We start from the raw sequence: 26,461 nt of genomic DNA, 5'->3' as shown, positions 1-26,461 counted from the left end.
GGCACATGTGCTCCGTCCTCGACTCCCCATCGTCGGCACCTGTTGCTGCAGCCCGACCTCAGTCGTCATCGCCGGCACCCGCCTCCTCCGTCCTTGTTGCCGGCACCTGCCCCAGGATCTCGCCGTCTGCCACCGGATCCTTGTCTTCTCCGTGCGGCGAGGAGTGGCCATCGGTACACGTAGCACCACGCCGCCGCCACCGGCACGGCGGTGGCCAGTTCCGAGGCACGGAAGGCCAGAGAGAGAGGCGGCGGAGCTGCGCGAGGTGGAGAAGATGCTGGTGGTCCGAGGAATCAGCCCGGGACCACCTAAGGGCAGGATTTGGCGGCGGCGCGGAGCTTCTTTGTTTCAATCATGGCGGCGGCGGCACTGTCGGACGCAGTGGCGGAACGCGTGGTGTAAGAGGGCGGCGAGCTCGTGGCGGCAGTGCGAGCAAGAGCTCCAGAGCCCTCCGGCAAACTCCTCTGTGGAGTCCTTTAGCAAAGAAAAAGGCGGCGGAATGGTCCTCGCTGCGGTGTGGTCGACGGCCATGGAGGCGGGCACGAGGTCGCCGTGGAGGGACGGCTACGGCTGCGGAACCATCGGGCTGCCGCTTGGAGAAGGTGGCCGAGGTTGTGGGGCAGCTTGGGAAGGGAGGAATCGACCGCCAGCGAGGTGAGACGAGCTCGCGGCGGGGAGCGCCGGCGCGGAGAGGAGCTGGTGGCGGGGAGCAAGTCCACGGCAGGGCGCGGAGAAAAGCTGACTGCGGGGAGCAGGTCCGCGCCGGGAAGCGGGGCATGGAGAGGAGTCGCCGGCGGGGAGTGGGTCTGCGGCGGGGCGTGGAGAGGTCGCCGGAGGGGAGCGGGTCTGCGGTGGGGAGCTGGTTCACCAGTGGGTCTGTTGGATTTTGCGTCCGCGGTTGGAGAAGCAAATTTTTGGGTGACCGACTCTTCCCCTGTACGCAACCCAAATCATCAAATGCGTCTCTTATTTGCGTTCGTGCTGTTGGAAATAGCCTAATGGGCTTGACGATATCGTCTGCCGGCATGAGAGCTTGAAATAATAAACAAATCAGAAACGAGTTTGCCTTCCTCTAGATTCCTAAAAGCTGGCTCTCCCAGCACTCCGATAAATGTGCCATAAGCTAGCGACTATAGTACCGCTATGGGAGGAAATTTTAGTGTTTCTCACTCCACCACGTCAGCTGTAGCCGGCGACATACATTTGTTGGATCTCGCTTAAACCCTAACACTACATACTTATCTTTCTTCACCGGGCCTGCCATCCGCTGTCGCCCAACGTCTCGCGCACCCCTCGTGCCGCCGCACTGCCCCCACCACCCGCCGCTCCGGCTGGCGCCTGCCTAGCGCGCCCTGCCCTGCGAGGGAGCTAGGGGTGGGCATTTAAAACCCGAAAAAACCAAACCGAACCGAACCGAACCGAATAGACCGAAATGTCGGTCTATTCGGGTTCTCGGGTTCGGGTTCGGTCCACACTTATGGTTTAATTCGGGGTACGGGTTCGGGTTCGGTTCCTAGCCTCCAAAACCCGAATAGACCGAATAACCCGAAATTCATTCAAACTCTTGGTATGCCATGATATCTTATGTGATTTTTGAACTTATTAGCTAATAGTTGTTATCTCATCTTAATATTTGTATGTCTATTTCATTATGCTATTTTTTCATAGTTACTTATCGCTATTACTCGTACTTCTATTTAACTATTCATTGCATATATTTTGATTGAAGATGAGAGTCTGTTTATTATTCGGTTAATTCGGTGGACCGAATAGACCGAACCAAAATATTCGGTCTATTCGGGTTCGGTTCCTAATTTTGTCTTTAAAATTTCGGTTCTCATTTTTTGAAACCCGAAATTCGCAAAACCCGAATAGACCGAACCGAAATACCCGAATAGACCGAATGCCCACCCCTAGAGGGAGCGCCGAGGCTGGCTGGCCCACCGGGACCTCGCGCCGCCACCGGCCGATGGGCGATGGCTCCCAGCGCGGGTCCATCGGAGCTCCATTCTCTTTTTTTGATAGTTATATTTTAAAAATTCAAATGTTCATAAATGATAGCTATATTTGCTATTGACATGAGATGTGGCAATAAATAACACTAGTAATAAGGAGTTCACAGTTAAAACACTGGAGGACCAACAAAAAAATTTGTGTTGCATTTATTATATGATAAGTACTATTATTTTCCTTGGTCATTATATCAAGATGAAATATAGCTATCAAAACATGACCGAGGGAGTAGTGCTTGTGTAATTAAAAAATTAGCACACCTATTAGTCCTCTTGTTTTCTCAATAAAGGAAATGAAATCTATTAGCTCTCTTGTTTGGATGCACTCGAGCTAATTTAGACTAATTTTTTGCTAATAAGTAATTAGCACTTAAATAGTTGGCCCTAAATTTTTGCTTGGCCACACTATCCACGAGTGATCTGGTACAATTATTCGTGCTTTATAATGTCCCCACTCGAGTCCTTGTCTCTCTCTTTCTCTCTTTTCCTCTTTTTATAAAGGAATTAATGTTAGGAAGCTACCTTTTATCCTTAGCATGGGACGCTGTTATCCTGACTCAGCGCGTATCATCTACCGTAGGTTATCTAAGGGCAGCTCCAACAGTGTTCTAAGAGCTAGCTCAGATAAAACTTTATTCAATGATTTTTTAAGTAAACTTTATTCAATGAAAGGAGAAGAGAGTGATAGGCTACTTTTGTCTAACTTTTGGTTGTTTTTTTTTCTATCGAATTTTGTAATAAATCTTTAGCTTTTGGTTCATTTCCTCATAAATTGCTTCAGCTTTTCAAAAGGTGATTCAACAGCTAGGCTATTCGTTTTAGTTTTTGGTTAATTTCTAACTAGCAAAAGCCGAAACAAATAGGCCTTTAGTCATCCCAGTGTTCCTACGAATATGGGCCTATAAGGTTTGTCGATGATTATAAAATGAAGAGTCCTATATACTTTTTTCCACGCAAGGTTATGCTGCTTAAGACAAATGTTTTTGTAATATCTTACTGTTGTTAATTGGAGACCCCAAAGGATTCTACATGATAATACTCGCGAGATGTCCTAGAAATAAGATAAATATAGTTTTTTTTACAAAAAGTAAAATATATTACCATCTATAACATGGGTAGATGTTAAATAGCAGGATAAGCCATTTAGCGGTAACTCTTCTCAAAAGGCTAATAGCAAGCTAAATCAGACTTTAGTGACTAAATTGTACATATGAGCTACAACAGCAATGTCCTGAGATAGAGGCAGCTATAGCCAGTGTTCAAAATTTCGGCGAAATTTCGCGAATTTTGGTATTTTCGGTCCATGACGAAATTGGCCCATTCATTTTTATATATTTCGGCCCGTTTGAATTGGATCTGGTTACTGTCGGTACAACAGCCCAAGCCTATTGTATTGGTAACCCTAGTTCTCCTATATCTCGATACAGCAGCGTGTTTTTTCCCCTCCCGGTTCACTTCGGCGGCGGCGGCGACGACCGCGCCTCTCGAGCGACGAGCGCGGCCTCCAACGCATTCGAGGGCCGCCTCCCCGACTCCATCGCGCAGCTCGGCTCACTGGTCTACCTCTGCGGAGCGGGCCGCCGGACGCGGGGCTGCTACAAGACGCGCTGCACGGCTTCTACCCGGGCCTGGTGCCGCGCATGGAGCTGGGCGGCGCCGACGCGGTGACGGCGGAGCAGGATCGGTCCGAGGCGCTTGGCGTCTTCCCCTTGCGCGGGCGACGACACCGACGAGGCTGGCGTGATGCCGCAGGGCCTGCTCGAGGAGATCCAGTACCGGGCGGTCCTGGACGTGGTGGCCGCGCCGCCCGCCGCCACGCGCCGCGGCCGCCGGCAGGGCTGATGGCTCGGCCAGCGCGCTCGTGCGATGCACGCATGGATTGCATGCATCGCAGTGGGACATCGCTCCTTTTGGCTTTTCACGACGGCTAGCTTTTGTCTCATGGCTCCTTTTGGCTTAATTCCATGGCTTTATCTTGTCAATAATCATCTTGGTTCTTGGCTGTTAGCTAGCTTGCTAGGCTGCTAGTAGATCGACGATATGTTATCTGCGTGGTGGTGCTAGTAAATCGGTTTTTAATTCTGCACAAACGAAATTTCGCCATCTGCGTGGTGGTGCTAGTAAATCGGTTTTTAATTCTGCACAAACGAAATTTCGCGTGGTGGTGCTAGTAAATCGATTTTTAATTTTGCACAAACGAAATTTCGCCAGAAATTTTGGCCGAAATTTTCAAAAAATTTCGGTGATTTTGGCCAAAATTTGGTCAGATTTGAATGTGCCTAACGAAATTTCGTCCGAATTTCGCGAATTTTGGTCATTTCGGACCTGGGCGAAAAATTTTGCAAAACGAAATCGAAAATCCTAGCTATAGCGAGAGGTTTAAAACCTTCTAAATACACGTAAAAATGAGAAGAATACAACGGTCGAACGAGCACCAGCGACGATAGTGAGTACTCCAGTAAGCTGCTCTGTTCTCGTGGGTCTTGAATTGGTCGAGAGCCTACTAGCTAACTTAATGTTGGGGCCAAGGAAAAGTTTTTTAGGCCGAGAATTAAGGTGAGCACAAAGCCTGGGTTCTGGAACGTTTGTTGTGCCGAACGTACATACGCCTTGTTCGGCTGGCGGATTCAGCCAGCCACAACAGTATTTTTCTCTCACACAAAATCAACCCAGCCACCATCCAACCAGCCAGCCAACAGTATTCTCCTCTCACGCGAAATCAGCCATCCAGCCAGCCAGCCGAACAAGGCAATAATGGCCGGCAGGTTGGGTGCTCTGTCCATCAGATGGATCATCACCCAGCTGCTTGAGTGCGATCTAGTAACAGGAAAAAGCTTACGCGTCCGTTTCCTTTCAAAGTTAGATTTGCAAATATGACCATGTTTGGATACAAGTGGCTAGTTATTAGTTGGGCTAAAAATTAATCCAAATTAGCTAGCTTGGCTAGCTAACAACTAGTACAAGACTTGCGTAATTAAAAAATTAGCACACCTATTAGCCCTCTTGTCTTCTCAAAAAAAAAACCTATTAGCTCTCCTGTTTGGATGCACTAGAACTAATTTAGACTAATTTTAGCTAATAAGTAATTAGCCCTTGTATCCAAGTAGGCCCTAAATCTTTGCTTGGCCACACTTTCCACGAGTGATCTGGTACAATTATTCGTGCTTTATAATGTCCCCACTCGAGTCCTTGTCTCTCGCTCTTTTGCTGACCAGCTCTTTAACTTTCAATTATTGATTACTTAGTTTCCTCTTTATAAAGGACCTTTATCCTTAGCATGGGACGCTGTTATCCTGACTCAGCGTGAATCGTCTACCGTAGCTTATCTAAGGGAAGCTCCAACAGTGTTCTAAGAGCTAGCTCAGATAAAATTTTATTCAATGAAAAGAGAAGAGAGTGATAGGCTAGTAGTTCATCAAGAAGAGCTAAGCTCACACATTTTTCTAATATTCATTTGTCTACATACTTAAACATTTTTAGATGTGAGCATATAGGTTACTTCATTTTTATTTTATTTTTTAAACTTCATATGAGCTAGCAAGTTGACTCTAGCTAGTCTTGAGGGTGTCCTAAGCCACTCCTTGCTCTCTGCTTTAGTGTTCTTGACACATGGGGCCAACTTAAATTTCATGTGAACCAAGTCATCATACATACATTAGTAGGCAATGAGAATGCAAAAAAACCTTTCTTATGAAGCTTTTGGGTCATGGAAACCCAATGTAGTACCACATAAGATCTGTTTGATTGGGCCTATGATTGAGAAGCTACTTTTGCCTAACTATTGGCTGCTTGTTTTTTTTTTCTATTGAACTTTGTAATAAATCTTTAGCTTCAGACCATATCCAGAGCCAGAAAATATCTCTCAACCAGTTTCTTAGCTTTTGGTTCATTATTCCCTCATAAACTGATTTTCAGCTTTTCAAAAGGTGATTCAACAGCTAGGTTATTTGTTTTAGTTTTTGGTTAATTTCTAACTAGCAAAAGCCGAAACAAATAGGTCCTTAGTCATCCCAGTGTTCCTATGAATTTGGGCCTATAAGGTTTGTTGATGATCATAAAATGGAGTCTAAGACAGATGTTTTTTGTAATATCTTACTATCGCTAATTGGAGACCCCAAATGACTACATGATAATACTTATGAGATGTCTTAAAAAAAGATAAATATAGTTTTTTATAAAAATAAAATATGTTACCATCTTTAACATGGGTTGATGTTAAATAGCAGGCTAAGCCATTTAGTGGCCTCTCTCCTAAAAAAGCTACTAGCGGGCTAAATGAGGCTGTAGTGGCTAAATTATGCGTAGGAGCAAATAGCTTCATCATAGATATATCCTGAGATAGGGCAGCTATAGCGAGAGATTTAAAACCTTTTAAATATTGAAATACATGTAAAATGGCACATATGAGTTCTTGTGAATATGTGATGACTACAGATAAGCCTAGTTCGAGCGATGAGCAGTGTGGCGCTGATCCATAGCGTGGTTGTTAAGTAGTTTTTTTTTTCTCTCTCCATCCAGCAGCAAGGAAGGTTAGGCAATGCGGTCAGGCAAACATTAAAATCTAGGATTGTTTTTTCCTATTGTTTTTAGATAAAGAAGAATCCGAGCATTGAACATTCGCAAGTGAATGTTTGCAGCCAATAGTTACAAGAGTTCTTAAACTCTAAAAATCAAACGAGGAATCGAAAACAAAAGAAAAACTCTAAAACAAAGAAAGAAATCAAGAAAACTAAACTTCAATCCTTCTCTTCGTCAATGTTTCATTCTTTCACAGTCTTAACACATCACTAAATCATCACATCCATCGTCTTCTTAGTAACTTGATGTCTGAATGGTATGATGCTGCTGAATATCCGCCGGAGTTCCTGCCCGGCAGCACCACCACCCCATCATGAAGCAATGGTGACGCCACAGTCGAGATCGACATACTCCTCAGCTAGTTCACCTTCCAGGCGACAATGCAGTTTTGGTAGTTACACCCATCACTCATCACCGTGGCTGAGCCTGTGCCTGAGCCTGCCCAAGAGTCTATGCTCTTCATTTATATATATAGCGTGCTCTGCTTGCGTCTACGCATCCCATAAGCCCAATTCCATTCTCTGATCTCTTCTCTCTGCCGCCCGTCCCAGCAAGCAACCAAATAGCTTGAGTGATTCATCTTGCCATCTTGGGCAGCCGTGAGCTAGCTAGCATGGACCTGGTCACGGGTGCGTTGGGCGTTCTCCCCTCCAAACTGCTGGATCTCCTGAAGGAGTACAAGCTGCAGAAGAGCGTCAGGCTGCAAGCCCAGTCCCTCTCCCAGGAGCTCGAGAGCATGCACGCCGCCCTCCGCAAGGTGGCGGCAGTGCCATGGGACCAGCTCGACGAACAAGACAAGGTCTGGGCGCGAGACATCAGGGAGGCATCCTACGATGGAGGACATCCTCGACACCTTTCTCGTTCTGGTCGACGGCCGCCCTCACCCTGATCATCCAGCAGATGGGAACTTGGTCAGACGCCTCACGGAGAAGATGGGCCAGCTGACGTTCAGCTTAAGCAAGGTCAAGGCTCGCCACGACATCGCCGCCGCAATCGAGGAAATCAAAAGGCAACTCCAGGAGGGGGCCGAGCGGCGGGCGAGGTACAGGGTCGATGATGTCCTTGTTAGAAAACTGTGTGATCTGTAAAGCTTAAACAATGATTCATTAAATGATCTACAGTAAATGATAAGATAAACTAATGGAAGAAAATTATGGAACAGGAACGAACGTTCCCGTCCCGTCTTGATCGGGGACGGGAACCGACCATGGGATGTCGGTCCCCCCCCGGTGAGCGGCATATAAATAGAAGGGGGAATCCCTGTTCAAAAACCCGATCCATGCGTGTTGCCATCACCGGGGTTTTCTGACCAACACACACACAAAACACACACGAACACAGAAGCAAAAACAAGAGACAAGATCTAAGAAAGAAGAAGATGGGAGGCCCTAATAACCAAGGTATGTTATCTATGTGGTTCCATTTTGAGCTTAAGATCCTAGAACTTCTAACAATGGCATCAAGAGCTTGGTTAGCATCGAATTGGAACCCTATATAGCTCTCTGAGTACACAGATTATGGTTAGTTTAAGTGTTCTTGTGCATCTTCTATGTGTTCATGCCCCTGTCATGTTAAACTACACCCAAATCATGCAGCCCGAAACCCTAAATCCACTAAAGAACACCCCAAATCCCACTGCCGAAACTCTAACCCTAAGATCTAAAGAAGAGGGTCGGGGGCTTTACCTAAAGGGCCTTCTAGGCCACCACCGTCGCCATGGCCGCCGCCATGGCTGTCACTGATGGCGAGCTCGCGCTCGGGACTTGGTCCCGAGCGGCCTCACGCCCCTCCCCCCGCACCGGCGGCGTCGACCCCGCGCACGCCGTGAGGCCGCCATGGCCGGCTGCCGGCTGGATCTGAAGTTTGCCGTCGCTGCGGATCTACGCGCGGCCGGCAAGGTGGCAACGCTCGACGGAGCTGCGCGCCCGCATCTGCGGCACGCAGCTCCGGCGAGCGGAGCTCGGCGGTGCCATCTTCCTTCGCTGCGCCGGCGAGGCGCTCCGCGCCGTTCGCCGCCGTGGCTCTCGCTCGCTCGCCCGCAACCGTCGGGTGAGGAGAGAGAAGGAGGGGGGAGAAATGATTTAGGGTTTGGGGGGGGGTCGCGGCCGAAGGGCCTTTTAAGGCGGCGCGCGTCTCGCGGCCGGAGCGGGCCAGCGGGAGGCCGGCGGAGGCGGCGGTTTCCCGGCCCAGGCCCAGGTTTTTGGGCCTGGAGCCCAGGAAGGGCAAGGCGGCGCTTAAACGTGCCGGGCCGAAAATGGCCTGGGCCGAAATTTGATGTTTGGGGCGTTTTTTTTTATTATGGAAAAATTATGAAATGAATAATGGGCTGCATAGTAACACGCTGAAAAAGCTTATGGGCCAAAATAATGTTGAAATTTAGGCTATAAATATTGTTTTATCTTTAAGCATTATGATTATAAATGTTATTTAATGTTTAATTCTTTAAAGATGTTTTATTGTGTTTTAGCAAATAATGATACAAATAAGAATTAGATTTGTTATATAATGAAATTTTCTTATGTTTATTTAATTTTTATGATGATTACATTATGTTTATTATTCAAAGTTATCATTTTATGTGTTATAAATTATTTCCGCTGTAAATAATTACTCTGATTAAGTGTGACAAATAATTGTCATTCTGGCCAAAGCTGATTGACGCTTATTTGATCACAAAATTTTATTAATTCAAATCAATTCTGGCCAAAGCTGATTTGATTGAATTGATAAAAGAAGTTTATGAAATTCAATAAAGTGTGGTTTGTATTTATTATTCTGGCCAAAGCTGATTAATAAATACTTATTCACAAAATTTTATTGTTCTTATTCATTTCTGGCCAAAGCTGATTTGAATTTGATCAATAAAAAATATGCTTATTTAATGATGTTGATTCTCTCTTATAAAGCATCTTAAATTGCCAGTATCATTGGCAATATTGAGCAGCTTAATGGAAGCAACTATGCTTCATAGAAGGAGAAGCTGGAGATCACTCTAGCTCTGCTGGATATTGATTATGCGCTCCATAAGGATCCTCCGGTTGAGCCTAAACTAGAGGATGAAAATTATGAAGTCCTGAAAAAGTAATATGATGAAGAAAATGTAAAATGGAGTGTTTCAAATCGTAAATGCCTTATGATCATTAGAAGCTCCATTATTGATACAATAAGAGGAGCAATTCCTGATACTCAGTCTGCCAGGGATTATCTTACTAAGATTGAGGAGCAATTCAAAGGCTCCACTAAAGCTTATGCCACCACCCTCATCAAAAGTTTGGTGGGTGAAAAATATGATGCTACTGGCAGTCTAAGGGAGCATATTATGAAGAAATGTCACATGGCTTCCAAGCTTAAGTCAATGGAGATGGAAATCTCTGATGGTTTTCTTGTCCATTTCATTATGTCATCACTGCCCCAGGAGTTCTCTCCATTTGTGATCAACTACAACTCTATGAAAATAAAGTGGGGCATTGATGAGTTGATTGCCATGTGCGTGCAAGAAGAAGAAAGGCTTAAGGCAGAAAGGATTGATCATGCTAATCAAATCAAGCATTCTGAAAAGAAAAGGTATAAGAAATTTAATAAGGAATACTTGAAGCCTAAGCCTGGTCAATTCGGAAAAAAGGGGCAATGTTCTAAGCAAGGCCAGCAGAACAAGCCAGCAGGTGGCTCCAGTGCAGAGGAAAAAGGAAAAGATCCCGAAGGATGTCACTTTTGTGGAAAAAGTGGACACCGTCAGAGGGACTGCATTGGCTTTATGAGATGGCTCAATAAGAAAGGTACTGATGTTATAACTTTTGTTGATGAATCCCTTTATATTGATTATGCCACCGATTCTTGGTGGATTGACTCAGGTGCAACAATTCGCGTTGCAAACTCTTTATAGGGATTAGCTACGAGGAGGACCCTAAGAAGAGGGGAAAGAAGAATTAGAGTCGCTAATGGAGTTGAAGCAGAAGTCAAGGCCATTGGAGACTTCACTCTTACTCTTCATACTGGTTTTAGACTTCAGCTAAATGATGTTCTTTACGTACCCTCTATGAAAAGAAATTTATTTTCTATTTCATGCTTAGATGATAGTGGTTATCGTTGTACTTTTGGAGACCATAGATGTATAATTATGTATGACAATAAAGAGGTCGGTCTCGCCATCAGACGGGAACAACTTTATAAAATATCTTTATGTGATGCCACTTATCATGTTGATTCCACCTCAAATGCAAACGTCAGTACCAAACGAAAATATAATGATAATGAGACTTCTTCGAAATTATGGCATTACCGTTTAGGCCATATTTCGAGGGGGAGAATTGAGCATCTCATTAAAGAAGATATCCTCCATCCTTTGGATTTCTCAGATGCAGATGTTGAACATTGCATTGATTTCATCAAAGGGAAGCATACAAAGAAAATCAAGAAAGGTGCAAACCAAAGCACGGGAGTTTTGGAAATAATCCACACAGATATTTGTGGTCCTTTTAATGTAAAATCAGTGGATGGTTTTGATTCATTCATTACATTCACCGATGACTACTCCCGTTACAGATATATTTATCCAATCAAAGAAAGATCCGAGGCATTAGACAAGTTCAAAATTTTTAAAGCAGAAGTTGAGAATCAACATGATCGGAAGATCAAAATTGTAAGGTCTGATCGTGGTGGTGAATACTACAGAAGACATACACCCTATGGCCAAACTCCTGGACATTTTGCAAGGTTTTTGGAGGAAAATGGTATAAAAGCCAGTACTCTGCACTGGGCAAACCTCAGCAAAATGGAGTAGCTGAAAGGCGTAATCGCACTCTAATGGATATGGTACGAAGTATGTTAAGCCACTCCACTTTGTCTGTGAATTTATGGATGGAAGCTCTAAAGACAACTGCACACATTCTTAATAGAGTTCCCAACAAATCAGTTCCTAAGACACCTTTTGAATTATGGACTGGGAAGAAACCAACTCTAAATTATTTACATGTGTGGGGCTGCCCTGCTGAAGCTCGAGTTTTCAATCCAAATATGGAAAAATTAGACCCCAAGACAATCGGTTGTCATTTTATTGGTTATCCTGATAAGTCAAAGGCATATCGATTTTATTGTCCGAATCAGTTTACTAAGTTTGTTGAAACAAGACATGCTGTGTTCTTGGAAGATGAAGTGATCAGGGGGAGCATGACTCCCAGGGAAATTGATTTAGAAGAAAAATGGGAATATGTTTCAATGCCCATAACTTAAGATCCTATTTTCCCTGTGCATGCTGTTGTTGCACCTCAAGTCCAAAGGACTGTTGATACAACACCTGTTGAAACTCCTACAACCACTTCAAGTATTGCACCTAATGATGAGTCTAATGAGGATATTCAACAGCCTCCAGTTGTGATGAATGAGCAAAATAATGAGCAACCACTAAGAAGGTCACAACGAGAAAGAAGATCAGTTATTCCTAGTGATTATGTCACTTATATGAGTGAAGATACGAATGAGTTGATGTTGGACGATGATCCCACATCATTTAAAGAGGCCATGAATAATGAGCATTCATCTGAATGGCTTGATGCTATGAAAGATGAAATGGAATCCATGAATGCTAATGAAGTATGGGACTTAGTAGAAATCCCTAAAGGAGTCAAAATAGTAGGCTGTAAATGGGTCTACAAGACTAAACGTGACTCCAAGGGTAATATCGAAAGGTTCAAAGCAAGACTCGTGGCAAAAGGTTTTACACAGAGGGAAGGCATTGATTATGATGAAACATTCTCTCCTGTTTCTTCTAAAGACTCATTCAGAATCATCATGGCACTTGTGGCTCATTATGATTTGGAGTTGCATCAAATGGATGTTAAAACCGCATTCCTGAATGGTGAATTATATGAAAATGTATACATGGCACAATCTGAGGGTTTTGTTGCGGAAGGAAAGGAACATTTGGGATGTAAATTGAAGAAATCCATTTATGGGCTGAAACAAGCGTCAAGACAATGGTACCTTAAGTTTGATCAAATTATCAGAGAATTTGGTTTTGAAGAGAATAAAAGGGATAACTGCATTTATGCTAAGTTCAGGTGGAGTAAATTCATCTTCTTGATATTATATGTGGATGATATACTCCTGGCCAGCAGTGATAAGAATTTACTGCTGGAAACAAAGAGGTTCCTTACCTCCAAATTTGAGATGAAAGATCTCGGTGAAGCCACTTATGTTCTGGGCATAGAAATTCACTGAAATAGAGCCAAATGGATCTTGGGGCTATCTCAGAAGACATATATAGAAAAAGTGCTGAAAAAGTATAATATGCATAAGTGTTCAGCCTCGCCTGCTCCTATCGTTAAGGGCGATAAATTTAGAAAATTCCAATGTCCAAAGAATGAGTATGAAGCTGTGCAGATGAAGTCAATTTCTTATGTCTCAGCTGTCGGAAGCATAATGTATGCACAAGTGTGCACTCGCCCTGATTTGGCATTCGTGACCGGAATATTTTGGTAGATTTCAGTCAAATCCAGGACCAGGACACTGGAAATTAGCCAAGAAGACCTTTCGCTATTTGCAAGGCACTAAAGATCTCATGCTCACATATAAGAAGTCTGATAACCTTGAAGTCATAGGTTACTCAGACGCTGATTTTGCGGGATGTGTTGACACTAAGAAATCCACGTTAGGTTATATCTTCACACTTGCAGGAGGAGCTATATCGTGGAAAAGCTCCAAACAAAGTGTTACTGCATCGTCGACAATGCAGGCTGAATATATGGCTTGTTATGAGGCTACCGGGCAGGCAGTATGGCTAAAGAATTTTATCGCGGGACTTAGAGTGGTTGACAGCATTTCAAAGCCACTCACATTATACTGCGATAATCAACCAGCAGTAATCTATTAGAGTAACAACAAGTCAATGGGTGGTGCCAAGCACATTGACATTAAGTACCATGTTGTGAAAGAAAGGATCCAGGATCAGACAATAAGTATTAAGTATATAAACACTAAGTATATGTTGGCGGATCCACTCACAAAGGGCCTACCACCCAGTGTATTCAAAGATCACGTTACCGGTATGGGTCTGGTAAACAAGCCCTTGATCCTGGATTAGTTGGGACTAATATGACATCATCTCCCCATAATCCTAATGTGGACTTCCTCGAAGATTGTTCAGGAACCATAGTCACTTAGTTCAGTAGTACTTAATTGACTATTGTAACTTAATGTCTTGGTGTACTGTCTGTCAAAGAGTGAGTTGTAAGTTTGTATAAGTCTGATGTAATAAATTCATGGAGCTCCTAAGCTAAAGAAGTTTGTTTCGAAATAAAGTAGTATGTTATAGTCACTGGGTTCAATGGTGTTTGTTATTAACCATTGTAATCCTTTTGTCTTGATGTACTATTTTGTTAAGAAATAAACTTATAAGTTTAAGCCTTACGATCAAGGGGGAGAATATTAGAAAACTGTGTGATCTGTAAAGCTTAAACAATGATTTATTAAATGATCTACAGTAAATGATAAGATAAACTAATGGAAGAAAATTATGGAACAGGAACGAACGTTCCCGTCCTGTCTTGATCGGGGACGGGAACCGACCATGGGATGTCGGTCCCCCCCGGTGAGCGGCATATAAATAGAAGGGGGGAAACCCGTTCAAAAACCCGATCCATGCATGCTGCCATCACCGGGGTTTTCTGACCGACACACACACAAAACACACACGAACACAGAGGCAAAAACAAGAGACAAGATCTAAAAAAGAAGAAGATGGGAGGCCCTAATGACCAAGGTATGTCATCTATGTGGTTCCATTTTGAGCTTAAGATCCTAAAACTTCTAACAGTCCTGGCCAGGCCTGCTGCTGCTGCAACAAGTATTGATCCTCGTCTGGCGGCACTGTTCACCAAAAGGTCACAGCTCGTTGGCATGAATGTGCCAATGTCTACTCTCATCAATATGTTATCTGCAAGCGACGATGACATGTCCAACAGGAAGATGAAGATAGTGTGTGTCGTTGGTTTTGGAGGGATAGTCAAGACCACTCTGGCCAAGAGAGTGTTTGACGAGTTTAAAGCCAACTTCTGTTGTGCAGCATTTGTTTCAGTGGGGCGAATCCCTGACCTGAAGAAAGTCTTCAGAGACATTCTGATTAATCTGGGGCACACTGATTCCAATCTGATGGTATTGGACGAAACGCAGCTCATCAATTCGGTTCGTGGATTCCTCGAGAGCAAAAGGTATGGGCGTGCATCACTTAGCTTATTCTTTGTACAGAAATTGTACTGCTTTACAATCTTTGATATTCTTTTTGTTTAATACTATACTTATATGTCTTTTGTTAAATACACATAGGTACTTCATTGTCATCGATGACATATGGGATGAACCTTCATGGAACATAATAAGATGTGCTCTGGATGACAATAACTTGGGAAGTAGAATCATCATTACTACCCGTATCCATGCTGTTGCTGAGAAAGTTGGCTGTTCTTATCAAATGGAACCACTTTCTTATGAGAGCTCTAAACAATTGTTCTGTGGAAGGATATTTGGCTTTGGAAGCAAGTGTCCTGACCTATTTTCTGAAATTTCAGAAAAATTATTAAGGAAATGTGGAGGTGTTCCATTAGCTATCATTACCACATCTAGTTTATTGGCCAATAAGCCAAGAAATATAAAAGTTTGGTCCGAGTTGTGTGACTCTATTGGTTCTGGATTTGAAAGCAATCAGGATATGGACAATATGAGGAAGATATTGTCTCTTAGCTATATTGATCTACCTTGCCATTTGAAGAACTGTGTTTTATATCTAAGTATATTTCCATAGGATTTTGACATTAGGAAGGACCGGTTGATATGGAGGTGGATAGCTGAAGATTTTGTCCAGTATCAAGAAGGGAGCCAAAGCTTGTTTGAGGTTGGAGAGAGTTACTTCAATGAGCTTATAAATAGAAGCCTGATCGAGCCAACAGACATGTTGGATGTGGATGGCAGTCCTGTTGCTTGTCGTGTGCATGATATGGTCCTTGATCTTATTTGTTTCCTGTCAAGAGAAGAACATTTTGTCACCACTTCAAGAGATGATAGTATGCAAAACTCAGCTTCTTTGCGAAGTAAAGTTCGCAGGTTATCCTTCCACAGTACTACTTGGCCTAAAATGAACATGTCAAAATTGAGGTCTCTTACAATCTTCAGTCCAGGTACAATAAATTCAGTGCCATCCCTTTCAAGTTATCATCTTCTGCGTGTATTGGATCTGGAAAAGTGCAATCTTACGGACCATCCAACTCTAAGGTTTGTCAGCAAATTATTTCACCTGAGGTATCTAAGTCTGTCAAAAACTAGATATCCTGGTGTGCTTCCAGTAGAGATATCTCAGTTAAAGTTTTTGCAGACATTAAATGTATTTGGAACTGATATACCAGAACTGCCATCAAGTATTGTTGGGCTAAGAAAACTGATGTGCCTATATGTTGATGAGAGTACCTGGCTGCCAGATGGGTTCAATAACCTAACATCCCTGGAAGTTCTAGGGTCTGCGTATGTGGATTCTGGATACACTGCAAAAGAGCTAGGTCATCTCACCCAGCTAAGGGAACTCTGGATCTACCTGCAGGGGCTAAGGATGTTAGAACGGATGAGAACCTGGGTGAAGTTTTGGTGGAGTCACTAGGCAAGCTGCATAGAATCCAATTTCTTCAAATCAAGTCCAGAGAGAGCATCGAGCTTGAAGCAGGCTCAGTGGAGTTGTCCCTAGGAAACCTGCGATATCTTTATGTTTCAAGAACCACTTGGTTGCCGAAATGGATTAATCCTTTATCACTTCTCCAACTCTCTTGGTTGCACATAAATGTGGGACAACTGCGACAGGAGGACATCCATGTCCTCGGGACGCTGCCGGCTCTTCGTATCCTCATGGTGAAAGGGACCGGCAAAATTCAAGTGGTGGAAAGGTTCATGGTCAATGCTGATGCATTCCCATGTGTGGTAAAGTGCGAGTTCACTGATTTTGCATCAGTACTACCATCAATCTTCCCACATGGAGCCTTGCCCAGGCTTGAAGATTACAAGTTTTGTATCAAACTGGAGGATTTCTGCAATGGTGAAATTAACGTTGAGGACCTGGCCATTGGCCACCTACCATCCCTTCAGGAAATCACAGTTTGCTTTCATGGACAAGGCGGCTATGATGTTGCGAGGACTGTGGAAGAGATTGTCGAGCACCAGGCGGATGTCCATCCCAACCATCCCTTAGTTGGTTTCAGTTATTGTGTAAGTCTCAGCTATACTGTCCCTTTAGTTTTGATAAGAAAAACTTCAGGACCAATTTACGTAGACTTGTTATTGTTTAAGCCTTTAAGGGCAAGGCAGTATGATGACTAGATTATCTTGCATTTGCCCCTTTCAGAATCTTGTCTCCATAGGAAATGAAGAAGATGATGATAAGGAGGAAACCTTATCGGTTGAGGGTGCTGGCTTGTCTCTTGAATGGATTCGGTTATAACATTCTAATTCATGTAATGTGTTCTCGTCACAACATATCATTCAGCATGCTGGCAGGTTTGGACTCATGCTAATTCACATTGGTTATTAAATTAATTTACTATAGCCTTCATTAGCGACCTGCGTTTCAGTGACCAAATTAACAATTATCAATATGTTTCTGACATGTCTCATTTTTTTGCACTCGATTCCACTCGAGCACCCAAATGTGCAAAAGGAAGCTCTACTACCCCAGCCAGACATGGATCTAGATTTCAGTAGACTTGTAGACCAAATTTTATCAACTTGCAGAACAGACATGACATTTGTCCAAATCATTAAAAGTATCTCCATGATACAAAATACAATGATTTGGACATGTATGAATTTTTTCCACACCTATTGTGAATGAACTGATAAGCTTCTTTGCTCGATATGTGTTGGCCGATACTTTATTTGGCTTTGGAAGCAACCAAACCAAGATACGCAACGGATCATTAAAGTTACCGTCTGACCAATTGTGCTTAGCCTTTAGAGTCAACAGCACAAATATGAAACACGGTCCAGTGTTTCGGACATCCTTTTGATCACTTGTATACATTTTTCTCAGCTGATTTTTTCACCGTCTTGAAGTTCTTTAACCCCTTGGTATTACCAATTAATAGCACCATCTCGGTGTGAGGCACCAACTGGCTTAGAAAATCGCCGTCATTAAGTTCGTTATCACTACTATCACCATCGATGGGCCCCTCATCAACACTGTCATCATGGAATCCACCAAACACAATCATCATCGCCTCCACCATTATCAAAATCATCATAAGCATCAAATAATCTGTCAAATTGGACGTCTTGTATGATTTCATCAAGTGGATTCTCCATCGGAGGGGAGCATTCTTGCCATGATACGTCCAGATTATGTAGTTCTCAACAAAACCACCGGCCAACATATGCGATCTGATGGCAGTTGTGTCTCTCAATACTCTTATATTCTTGTAGGTTTTGCATGAGCAAGATATCCTCTGTGTCTTCTCATTTCTTTTGTGGTTCTCCATAGCTTGAATATTATTAAGTTCTCCAAGGAAATAGACCGTCGTCCTTCCTGCTTTGTACATCCATATCCTAATCATCTCGTTATTGAGTTCTTCAATATCCTAATCCATATCCTAATCATCTCGATATTAAGTTCTTCAATATCCTACTTCGTATCTCTCAATATTAACTTCTTCAATATTTTGTTAAGTAACTCATAAATAAATATATACTTTTATATATGCGTAGATATTGAAAAAGGTCAATTTAACTTGTACTAACTAAAAAATCAAAATCCAACCAATTAATGTACAACTAAATCTTGGGAAAAAAACTCCCATGCATTTAGATAAATATAGAAAAAATTAAATATTATTTGGTAAATAAATATATACTTTTATATATGTGTAGATATTGGAAAATGTCAATTTAACATATACTAACTAAAAAAAATCAAAATCCAATGTCTACGTTCAAGGGAACCGTGTCTACGTTCTGGGTATGATAATTTCTTCGGATATTGCTGTAATGCCATGCCGAGCTACGGTTTTTATGATCTGAGGACAGGCGAAATTGGTCAGGTTGTCCAGGACAGAATGAGGGTTGCTGCATGACCCGTCAGCAAGATGCAATGGTTCTTCCCACTCGAGTAAGGTTAAAATGTGGAGAGGCGATGTCCTATTCAGAGTTTGAGAGATATATTCGTAGTTAGCAGCAGTTTAGTTTCATTGAAAATGCTATAATCTGTAGCCATTTCATTTGTGGAGACATTAATGTAATCAATATATTTCTTGAAAAACTTCGTACTATCTGGTACAGTAGTATTTGTTTAGGATGCTCATTATTTACATCATTTTCTTCATAGAAAAAAATAAGTTAGCATTCATGACCGATCGAGTATGGATGAGTTAGATAGAATTCTTGTGGTGGAACACGTTCATCCGAGGGCGAGCCATAAGATGTTGAATAAAATTCAATAAAAAAAATAATTAGATGCGTGCAGCAGGATGCATCCATGAGAATGTGTCATGTAATTGGCTCCATTTCCCGGGAAATCTATATGCGCGCGCGAGTGGCAGTCATCTTGTCGCAGAAGTCGGGTGCGGTACTGTTTATCTTTCCGGGCGAGCAAGGGGAGGAGGGGTGGCAGCCAGCGAGGGGTGGTTGGTGTGGGGAGGGGCACGGGTGACCGGCGAGGGGTGGTTGGTGTGGGGAGCGGCCGGCGGCGGCTGAGGTGGTGGGCGGCGAGGGTGGGGCGTCTCCATGGCCATCAAACCTAGAAGAGAAGGTGGTGGGGAGGAATCGACCAGCAGTGGGCGGGCAGCGAGGCTGCGCGGCGGAGCGCCGGCGGCGGCCGGGCCAAGTCCCGGGTGGGGGCGTGGCGCCGGAGAGGTTAGAGGAGGGTGGGGATGCACCGGCGGTGGTTGATTGATGGGCAGACGGCACAGCGGCGAGAGCCGCCGGCTTGGGCGAAGGACGCGGGGCGGGGTGAAAAAGATTAATAGTGGACTTATGCAATAGAATTTGAGGAAATTGCTTAAAACAATAAATTAGATTTAGCACAAGACCCTCAAACATCTTGATTTAGAAGGAATAAGTGCTCTTTATTAACGACTAGTAAAATGTACGTGCGTGCCCGCACGTATTGTTCTCAAACATATTAAATAAGATTTTAAAATAGAGTAAACAATAATTTTAGGTTGAGTAACCAATAATTCAATATCACACATTAAAATTATTCAATAACCACAAAGCTTAACCCGTGGTCCCATTCCACAATTATTTTTCACCCACTTCGAGCTTTAGCAATCTTTTCTACACCTGCGTGCGTGTATCTACTCCTACGGCACCCGCATCCGCACGGCTTACCAAAAATCAGGCGTGCACCTTATCGGGCGACAGGCGGACCCGGTAATGGGTAGCGAACCCTCCCTAATTCTCCGTCCCTATCCCTTCACATTCGTCCGCTACCCTGGGGAACGAACGGGCAGCCGCCGCTGAGCGGTGGCGGCGCAAGCGACGTCCCAAAGTTCGGTCCTCCATCCGCATCCACCCTCCTGCACATCCGTCGGCGACGCGTGGACAACTAGCGGCGTTGGAGCAAACGTCCGTCCCTATCTCGATCCCCTTTCCTCCATCCGCATCCGAGGGATGAGCAGCCGGCGGCGGCGGCCACGCATACGAGCTGTTTCTTGGCGAACTCGACGAGGTAAGTGATCGATTTGAAGGTTCTGGAATTACGGGTATTAATTTTTTTCTACTCACCTATATGGAATTACGGGTATTAGTTTTGATCTACTCACCAAGATGCAATACGGCTGCAGATTGAGATTTTTTTTTTGGATGATCCTAGCGCATGGCCAGATGGAACGGCATCAGATATGTTCCTGCTTGTGCCCCTCGCATTTATGCGAGCATGCGCACCATGGAGTTGTTTTGGGGGTGTGAATTCGAAACTGGAGCACGCTGCTGGGTGCCGGCGTCCTCAGATGGCGATGGGCACGTCCGCTTCACCTGTAGGCCATGCGCAGTCGTGTCTCTTCAGATGATAGTATCTCTTCATACCAAAATCAGATGATAGCTTATCTTTTGCTACAGACGAATTTAGTTTTATCAAGTTGAGAATACTCTCCGAACGTGCATATACTCCTGTAATTGACACTCCCTGTTTTTTGCATGTCAGTTGTCAGGTACATCAGCTCCTCTGGATTGATACTCTGAATTCGGATGGCATATCTACTGAGCATGTTCCTGTTCGCTGATCCTGAATGTTTAGACGGTATACCCCAATATAGTGACATCATTGGCTGGAGAAGGTATGTGTTGTTGCTATAAACATTCATTTTGTTTTTCAGATAATAGTATCTCTTCATACAAAAATCAGATGATATAAGAGTATCATTTAATACTTTTTTTTCCTGGTTAGAGTTCCACTGGATGTGTTTTTCTAGAATAGTATCACTCCATACTTTCTAACATACTAATAGTGCAACTGGAATCACTTTTCAGATTCCAGTATGGCTTGATACTTGTTTTCCCATCCATGAGAGTATGACTTCATACTTTTTCAGGTTATAAGTAGAGTAAATTTCACTGCAGGTCCATAAACTTTTCCCGAAGTCCCATCTAGGTCCATCAACTTTTAAATGGGTCATTTAGGCCCACGATCTATTTAAGCGTTGCTGTGGAGGTCCAAATGCCTAAACGGAGGCTTCTCTTGCCTACATGGATCGTCCAACGTGGAGGCTAGGTCATGCGAGCTGTTAGATGCCTGGTTTTATTTTGCAATCCTCTGGAAGGCCTATTCCTCCAACCACTGCCACCAAATCTGGAAGGGTGTCAAGACCATCGGCCAAGAGGAAGGCTACAGAACAATCAACAAAGAAGAAGGGTACTGAACCGGCAACTAAAAAAAAGTATTCTGGAGCAGCAGCAAAGAAGAAGGCTGGATAGTAAGGTCCGAAATGGAGGCTGGCCAATATTTTGTGGATGATAGTTGTCTTTTGTGTAGTTATATACACCTACAAGCATCTTCTGCAGATGATACTTGTCTTTTGTAAATGGCAATGTTGCCTTTTTGTGTCATATTTAGGGAACGCTACCACCTGAAACTACAACGTGATGGCATATCAGATAGTTTATATCCTGTAAGATGAAACTACTACTACATTATGCAATGCAACGCATTGTATAACTGATGCTTCTCATAGTATTGTCACTGCATTTCAAATGATCAGATAGATAGAACTTGCATTCATGCAAACAAAGATATGAACGGACGAAGTCTATGGAGGGTTGCATTGCAAAATAAACCAGGCGTCCAACAGCTCGCATGACCCAACCTCCACGCTGGACAATCCACGTAGGCAAGAGAAGCCTCCGTGTAGGCATTTGGACCTCCACACTAACGCTTAAATAGATTGTGGACCTAAATGACCGATTTAAAAGTTGATGGACTTAGATGGGACTTCGGGAAAAGTTTATGGACCTACAGTGAAATTTAGTCTTATAAGTATCACCGGATACATCTACCATATTGCTATATCACGAGATACTTTTTTTTCAGAACTGATCATCACAGTCAATGAAATGGATAACCAATCATGGGAAGTATCAGACTTACCCATTTATAATGTATTTGATCTGGAATGATATACATACGATCATATTTTGGACAGCAGATTCTTGTTTCAGTCAATATACCAGCATATTTTTAATATCTTTAGAAATGATCGATGTAGTATGACATTTCCTTTGTAATATGTATTTTCTTCATGATTAAATTAACCTATCCATTGGAAGTGTTTTCAGTACTATTTGGAATGTGTATATACACATCTTTCATACGCTTGCTCCTAAGCTCCTGCCTTGTGTCCGCATGGATACAAAACACTTACGTTCACCGCACAAAACAATTGTTGCTGAGCGCACATATATAAAACATCAATTAATTTAATAATTGCTGATATTCACGTGTATATAGACATACTTCTAGTGTACATGTATGCGCACATACTCCATGAATCAGTGTACGGATATACTCAAAGGCAGACACTTACCTCCGACGTATGTGTTCAAATTTGAAACCGAGAGAAAAAAGCGGTCCGCCAGCCGGCCGTAAATCACGTGATTAGCTATTATTACTCCAAGTTGGGTTCGGTAGTACCTTAGCTTGCATTCATAACCCGTTTAGCAGCCTGGTCCATGCTGGTCAACCATAGGAGTAACTACACGTAGGAGTAGAAAAATCTTGTCATATACAGATACACATATATATATATATATATAATGTATATATTCTCTATTTAGTACTCAGTGTGTTGAATAAGTTATTTAGCGCACTGACTAGCCCATTCACGTGAAGACCCAAGCCCATCTAGCATCCATCCCGCAACCAGAATATTAAGAGGTTCAAACCGGAAATAAGTCTACGTGACCGGAAATTTAGCTGCATCATGGTCATTCATCCTGCAACTGAAAAATTAAGGGGTTCAAACCGAAATTAGGTCTACGTGACCGGAAAATTTAGCTGAGTCATGGTCATCCATCCTGCAACTGAAAAATTAGAAAATTCCAACTGGAAATTGGGCTATGAGACAAGAAAATTTAGGCAACCTGAAAGGTAAAAGGCCCTGACAAGAAAATTAGCTACAAGCGAGTGTAGAATGGAATTTTCCTATATATATAGTGTTTTGCTATAATGCACCTGTGTGTATTTTGTATAGAGAATGCACCCATTCTCTCAGTTGCAACTACTGTGCAGTTCTAGTTACAACTGGATTGTGTCCAGTTGCAATCGATTCGCGTCCAGTTGCAACTGGATCAGTCCGAGTTGCAACTAGTTCACGTCCAGTTGCAACTGGGTCTGTCCGAGTCACAACCGGTTCGCGTCCAGTTGCAATTGGAGTCGGTCTGAGTTGCAACTGGTTCGTGACCTGCAATTAGTTCTGACCAGTTGCAATTGGCCTATTCTTCTACTTGCAATTCAGAGTGGATATAGTTGCAATTACATATTATTTTAAAAAAATTGTTGACATATATCGGTCATGGATCTCATTTTGTTCGGTATATTTTTTCCAACAACATGCTTCAAATGAATCTAAAATCACATCTATGGTTCGGAAGATATCACATTTTTTAGATTCAAATCAAGGAAAGATTCCCCACATGTAAGCATCTGGTTGTTTGTGGGATGAGGATGACGTGGCCTCACATGGTTGGTATAGGATCTGCGCATCCGTAATAGAAAATGCACCTTGTTGCGTTTTAGCCTCGTCCGCTGCGTGTGTGTTGTGTGTGCACGAATGCTGAGTTTAAGTGTGTGTGGGGGGTGGGGGGGATGGGATGACGGTTTGCCGAATGTCTCAGATCGGGCACTCGGCATAGTCATAGTTTGCCTGAGCACTCGGCAAACTTTTTTTTCTTCTTCTTTTCATTATTTTTCCATTATTTCATGCAATTCTACTAAAATTGTTTAAACATACTTGTTTCCCAAATTCAATCCAAAATTCATATTTGATGTTTCTTAAAAAAATCATTATTTCATGTAGTACTACACGAAATTTATTTTAATTCCTTTCAGTTCATTCTATTCAATAACGTGTTTTTACAAATTCTACATAATTGCTAGAAAAAAAATAAAAATTACCGAACAAATCCGAAAAATAACCAAAATTTAACGTGAATCAATCTGTAATGTCTATTGCCTATACAAAAAGTTTTGAAGACAGCCCACAATTCGACCATCCCATTGACTCCAAATCTTATTGAATCCTTCTCAACACTACGATTCTTCTGGTGAGATGCTTCGGTTTGTAAACATCGTACGGGACAAAATGTGCGAAATCTTCTCATTTTTTATCACTACATCCATGTGTGATACCATCCCATCACGACAAATCTCATGATTTTCAGACTTCATTTGCTTTATCTAGAGTTTAAAAATCATTCGAACACACGGTCGTACTCGTGTTTCCTGAACAAGAAGTTCTAAATTTCTTTTCATTTCATGGGTTAGGCCTCAAACTGGGCTAAATAACATGAATACATTTTTCTACTCATTTTATTCTATTATTTGATTCACTTTCAGTTCAAATTTGACTTGATTCAAAAAATTGCTTGAAATGAAATTAATTAATTAGATATAACAAACAAATTAAAAAATATACCAAATTTTAACATGGAGTAGCACCTGTTGTATGTGGAGATTAGAAAAAGTTTTGAGGTTAGTAGAGGAAAAAAATTATTTCTTTGCCGAGTGCAAAACAAAATTTGACTTGATTCAAAAAATTGCTTGAAATGGCTTGTTTGCCGAGTGCCCGATTGAATGCTGAAAGTGATCGGGTGCTCTAGCCTAAGAGGGGGAGGGGGTGAATTAGGCACTAATAAAAACTTAGACCTATGGCTCCAACTAGTTTGCACAAAGCTTAAACTAAAACAAGCTATCTAGATGTGCAACTAGGTTGTTCTAGTGTAAAACCCCTATCCCAAAAGAGTTTAGCAACCTATAGCCTTTCCTATCAAGAAACTATTCTATGAAAGTAAAGACATACAAATTACTAGAATGAAATGCGGAAGCTTAAAGAGCGGGATAGGAGATAGCAAACTCTTGACGCGGGTGTTTATCCCGTGGTTCGGTTAACCACAAAGGCACACCTACATCCACGTTGTTGTAGCACTCACTAAGAGTATTGCTACTCGGCCACCAAGTCTCTTCCGTGAACACAATCACGGTCACCTTGGCCCCGGGTTCCACTAAGGAGCTTCTCCACAAAGGATGGGGGTCTCCACGTCCCCCGCACAAAGGTGTCGTCGCCGCTCCACACCAAGTCGGAGGGTCGATGACGTTGCCGGCGAGCTCCACGCTCCAAGGTGCCAGCGCACCAAGCTCTTGTTTTGGTTCACTAATGAACCACAGCACAAAGGCTCTAAGCCTTGCAAACTCACTCACTAAGAGCTAATCCTTTACACAACACTCTCAAAGTGTGCTAAGGGCTAAGGATATGATCTTGATGCTTTTGTATGGCTTGGAGATGTTCTTGGGTGTGTGTGGGATGTCCAGCAACTCCAGCAATCTTCAAATAGCCAGGGTGAGGCGTATATATAGGCCACCAAGTCTTGTAGCCGTTGCTCCAACGGTTAGCTAAAAATCTGCGTACCACCGGAAGAACCGATGCCTCTTGGCAGGGTAGCGTCGGTTCATCCGGTCACTCATAACACGAAGTAGCCGTTGGACTCCTTATGGCTGACGCAGAGACCACCGGTTGAACCGATGCTTTGCACCGATGCCTCACCGGTTCAACCGGTGCTGAAGGAATCTTCTCCTGGACGCTGACGTCATTACACCGGTGGTATGCACCGATGCCCCATCGGTTGAACCGGTGCTGAAGACACTTCTCCTGGGCACCTGACATCGTCTCTGGTACAAAGGACGTCCAATGCACCGATGCCCCTTTTTGACCCGTCGGTTCAACCGGTGCCTATAGGCTGACTTGGCTTCGACTCCCTTCTGCACCAAAGTACCATGGCGTCGGTTCTTCCGACTACCATCGGATGCTCCGATGCCCATGGCGTCGGTTCTTCCGGTGCTACTGACCGAAGAGCTTTCAGGGCGCTACCCTGAGACCCGCGAGGGGCGGCTCCCCCTCGACCCCCGTCCGCTAACCGGGTAGCGGAACCCCCGTAGGGGCTGCCCTTCGGGCCTTGCTACGCCTATTTTCTCTTTCTCTTTGTCATCACTTGAACCTAAAAGCCTGAGAATGATCATCTTAACAATCATATTAGTCCAAGTGTTGTGTTGTCATTCGATCACCAAAATCACTCGAAATGGCATAAATGGTGCCATGTTCGTTACAATCTCTCCCTTTTTGGTGATTGATGACAACACAATC

At 43.3% G+C, this 26,461-nt stretch overlaps 1 protein-coding gene and 1 long non-coding RNA gene across 5 annotated transcripts; both read left to right on the top strand.

Moving 5' to 3' along the window:
• Window positions 1-7,078: 7,078 nt before the first annotated feature.
• On the top strand, window positions 7,079-17,629 carry LOC120643607 (disease resistance protein RGA5-like). Its single transcript, XM_039920017.1, has 5 exons — window positions 7,079-7,648; window positions 14,400-14,794; window positions 14,910-16,829; window positions 16,966-17,117; window positions 17,260-17,629. The coding sequence occupies exons 1-3, from the start codon at window positions 7,424-7,426 to the stop codon at window positions 15,382-15,384; spliced, it is 1,095 nt and encodes a 364-aa protein (XP_039775951.1). The 5' UTR covers window positions 7,079-7,423; the 3' UTR covers window positions 15,385-16,829; window positions 16,966-17,117; window positions 17,260-17,629.
• A 2,276-nt stretch (window positions 17,630-19,905) lies between these two features.
• Window positions 19,906-22,087, top strand: LOC120643606. 4 transcript variants are annotated; one of them, XR_005663067.1, is made up of 3 exons: window positions 19,915-20,280; window positions 20,425-20,887; window positions 21,171-21,794. It is a non-coding gene; the product is annotated as an uncharacterized LOC120643606 (long non-coding RNA). The 4 variants fall into 4 exon arrangements; XR_005663066.1 differs by having other exon boundaries at window positions 19,916-20,280; window positions 20,396-20,887; XR_005663068.1 differs by having other exon boundaries at window positions 19,906-20,887; window positions 21,143-22,087.
• The last annotated feature ends 4,374 nt before the right edge of the window (window positions 22,088-26,461 follow it).

The sequence above is a fragment of the Panicum virgatum genome, chromosome 8K (assembly GCF_016808335.1).
Source record: "Panicum virgatum strain AP13 chromosome 8K, P.virgatum_v5, whole genome shotgun sequence".
Classification (NCBI taxonomy): domain Eukaryota; kingdom Viridiplantae; phylum Streptophyta; class Magnoliopsida; order Poales; family Poaceae; genus Panicum; species Panicum virgatum.
Note: the sequence above shows the minus strand (reverse complement) of the source record. Positions and strands in the feature narration are given on the sequence as shown.

Excerpts from the sequence above, each read along its gene's own strand:
- LOC120643607 (XM_039920017.1), top strand. The coding sequence starts at position 7,424 with ATGGAGGACATCCTCGACACCTTTCTCGTTCTGGTCGACGGCCGCCCT. Across the intron at positions 7,649-14,399 it reads CGAGGTACAGGGTCGATGAT|GTCCTGGCCAGGCCTGCTGC; the intron begins GTCCTTGTTAGA and ends AAACTTCTAACA. Across the intron at positions 14,795-14,909 it reads GGATTCCTCGAGAGCAAAAG|GTACTTCATTGTCATCGATG; the intron begins GTATGGGCGTGC and ends AAATACACATAG.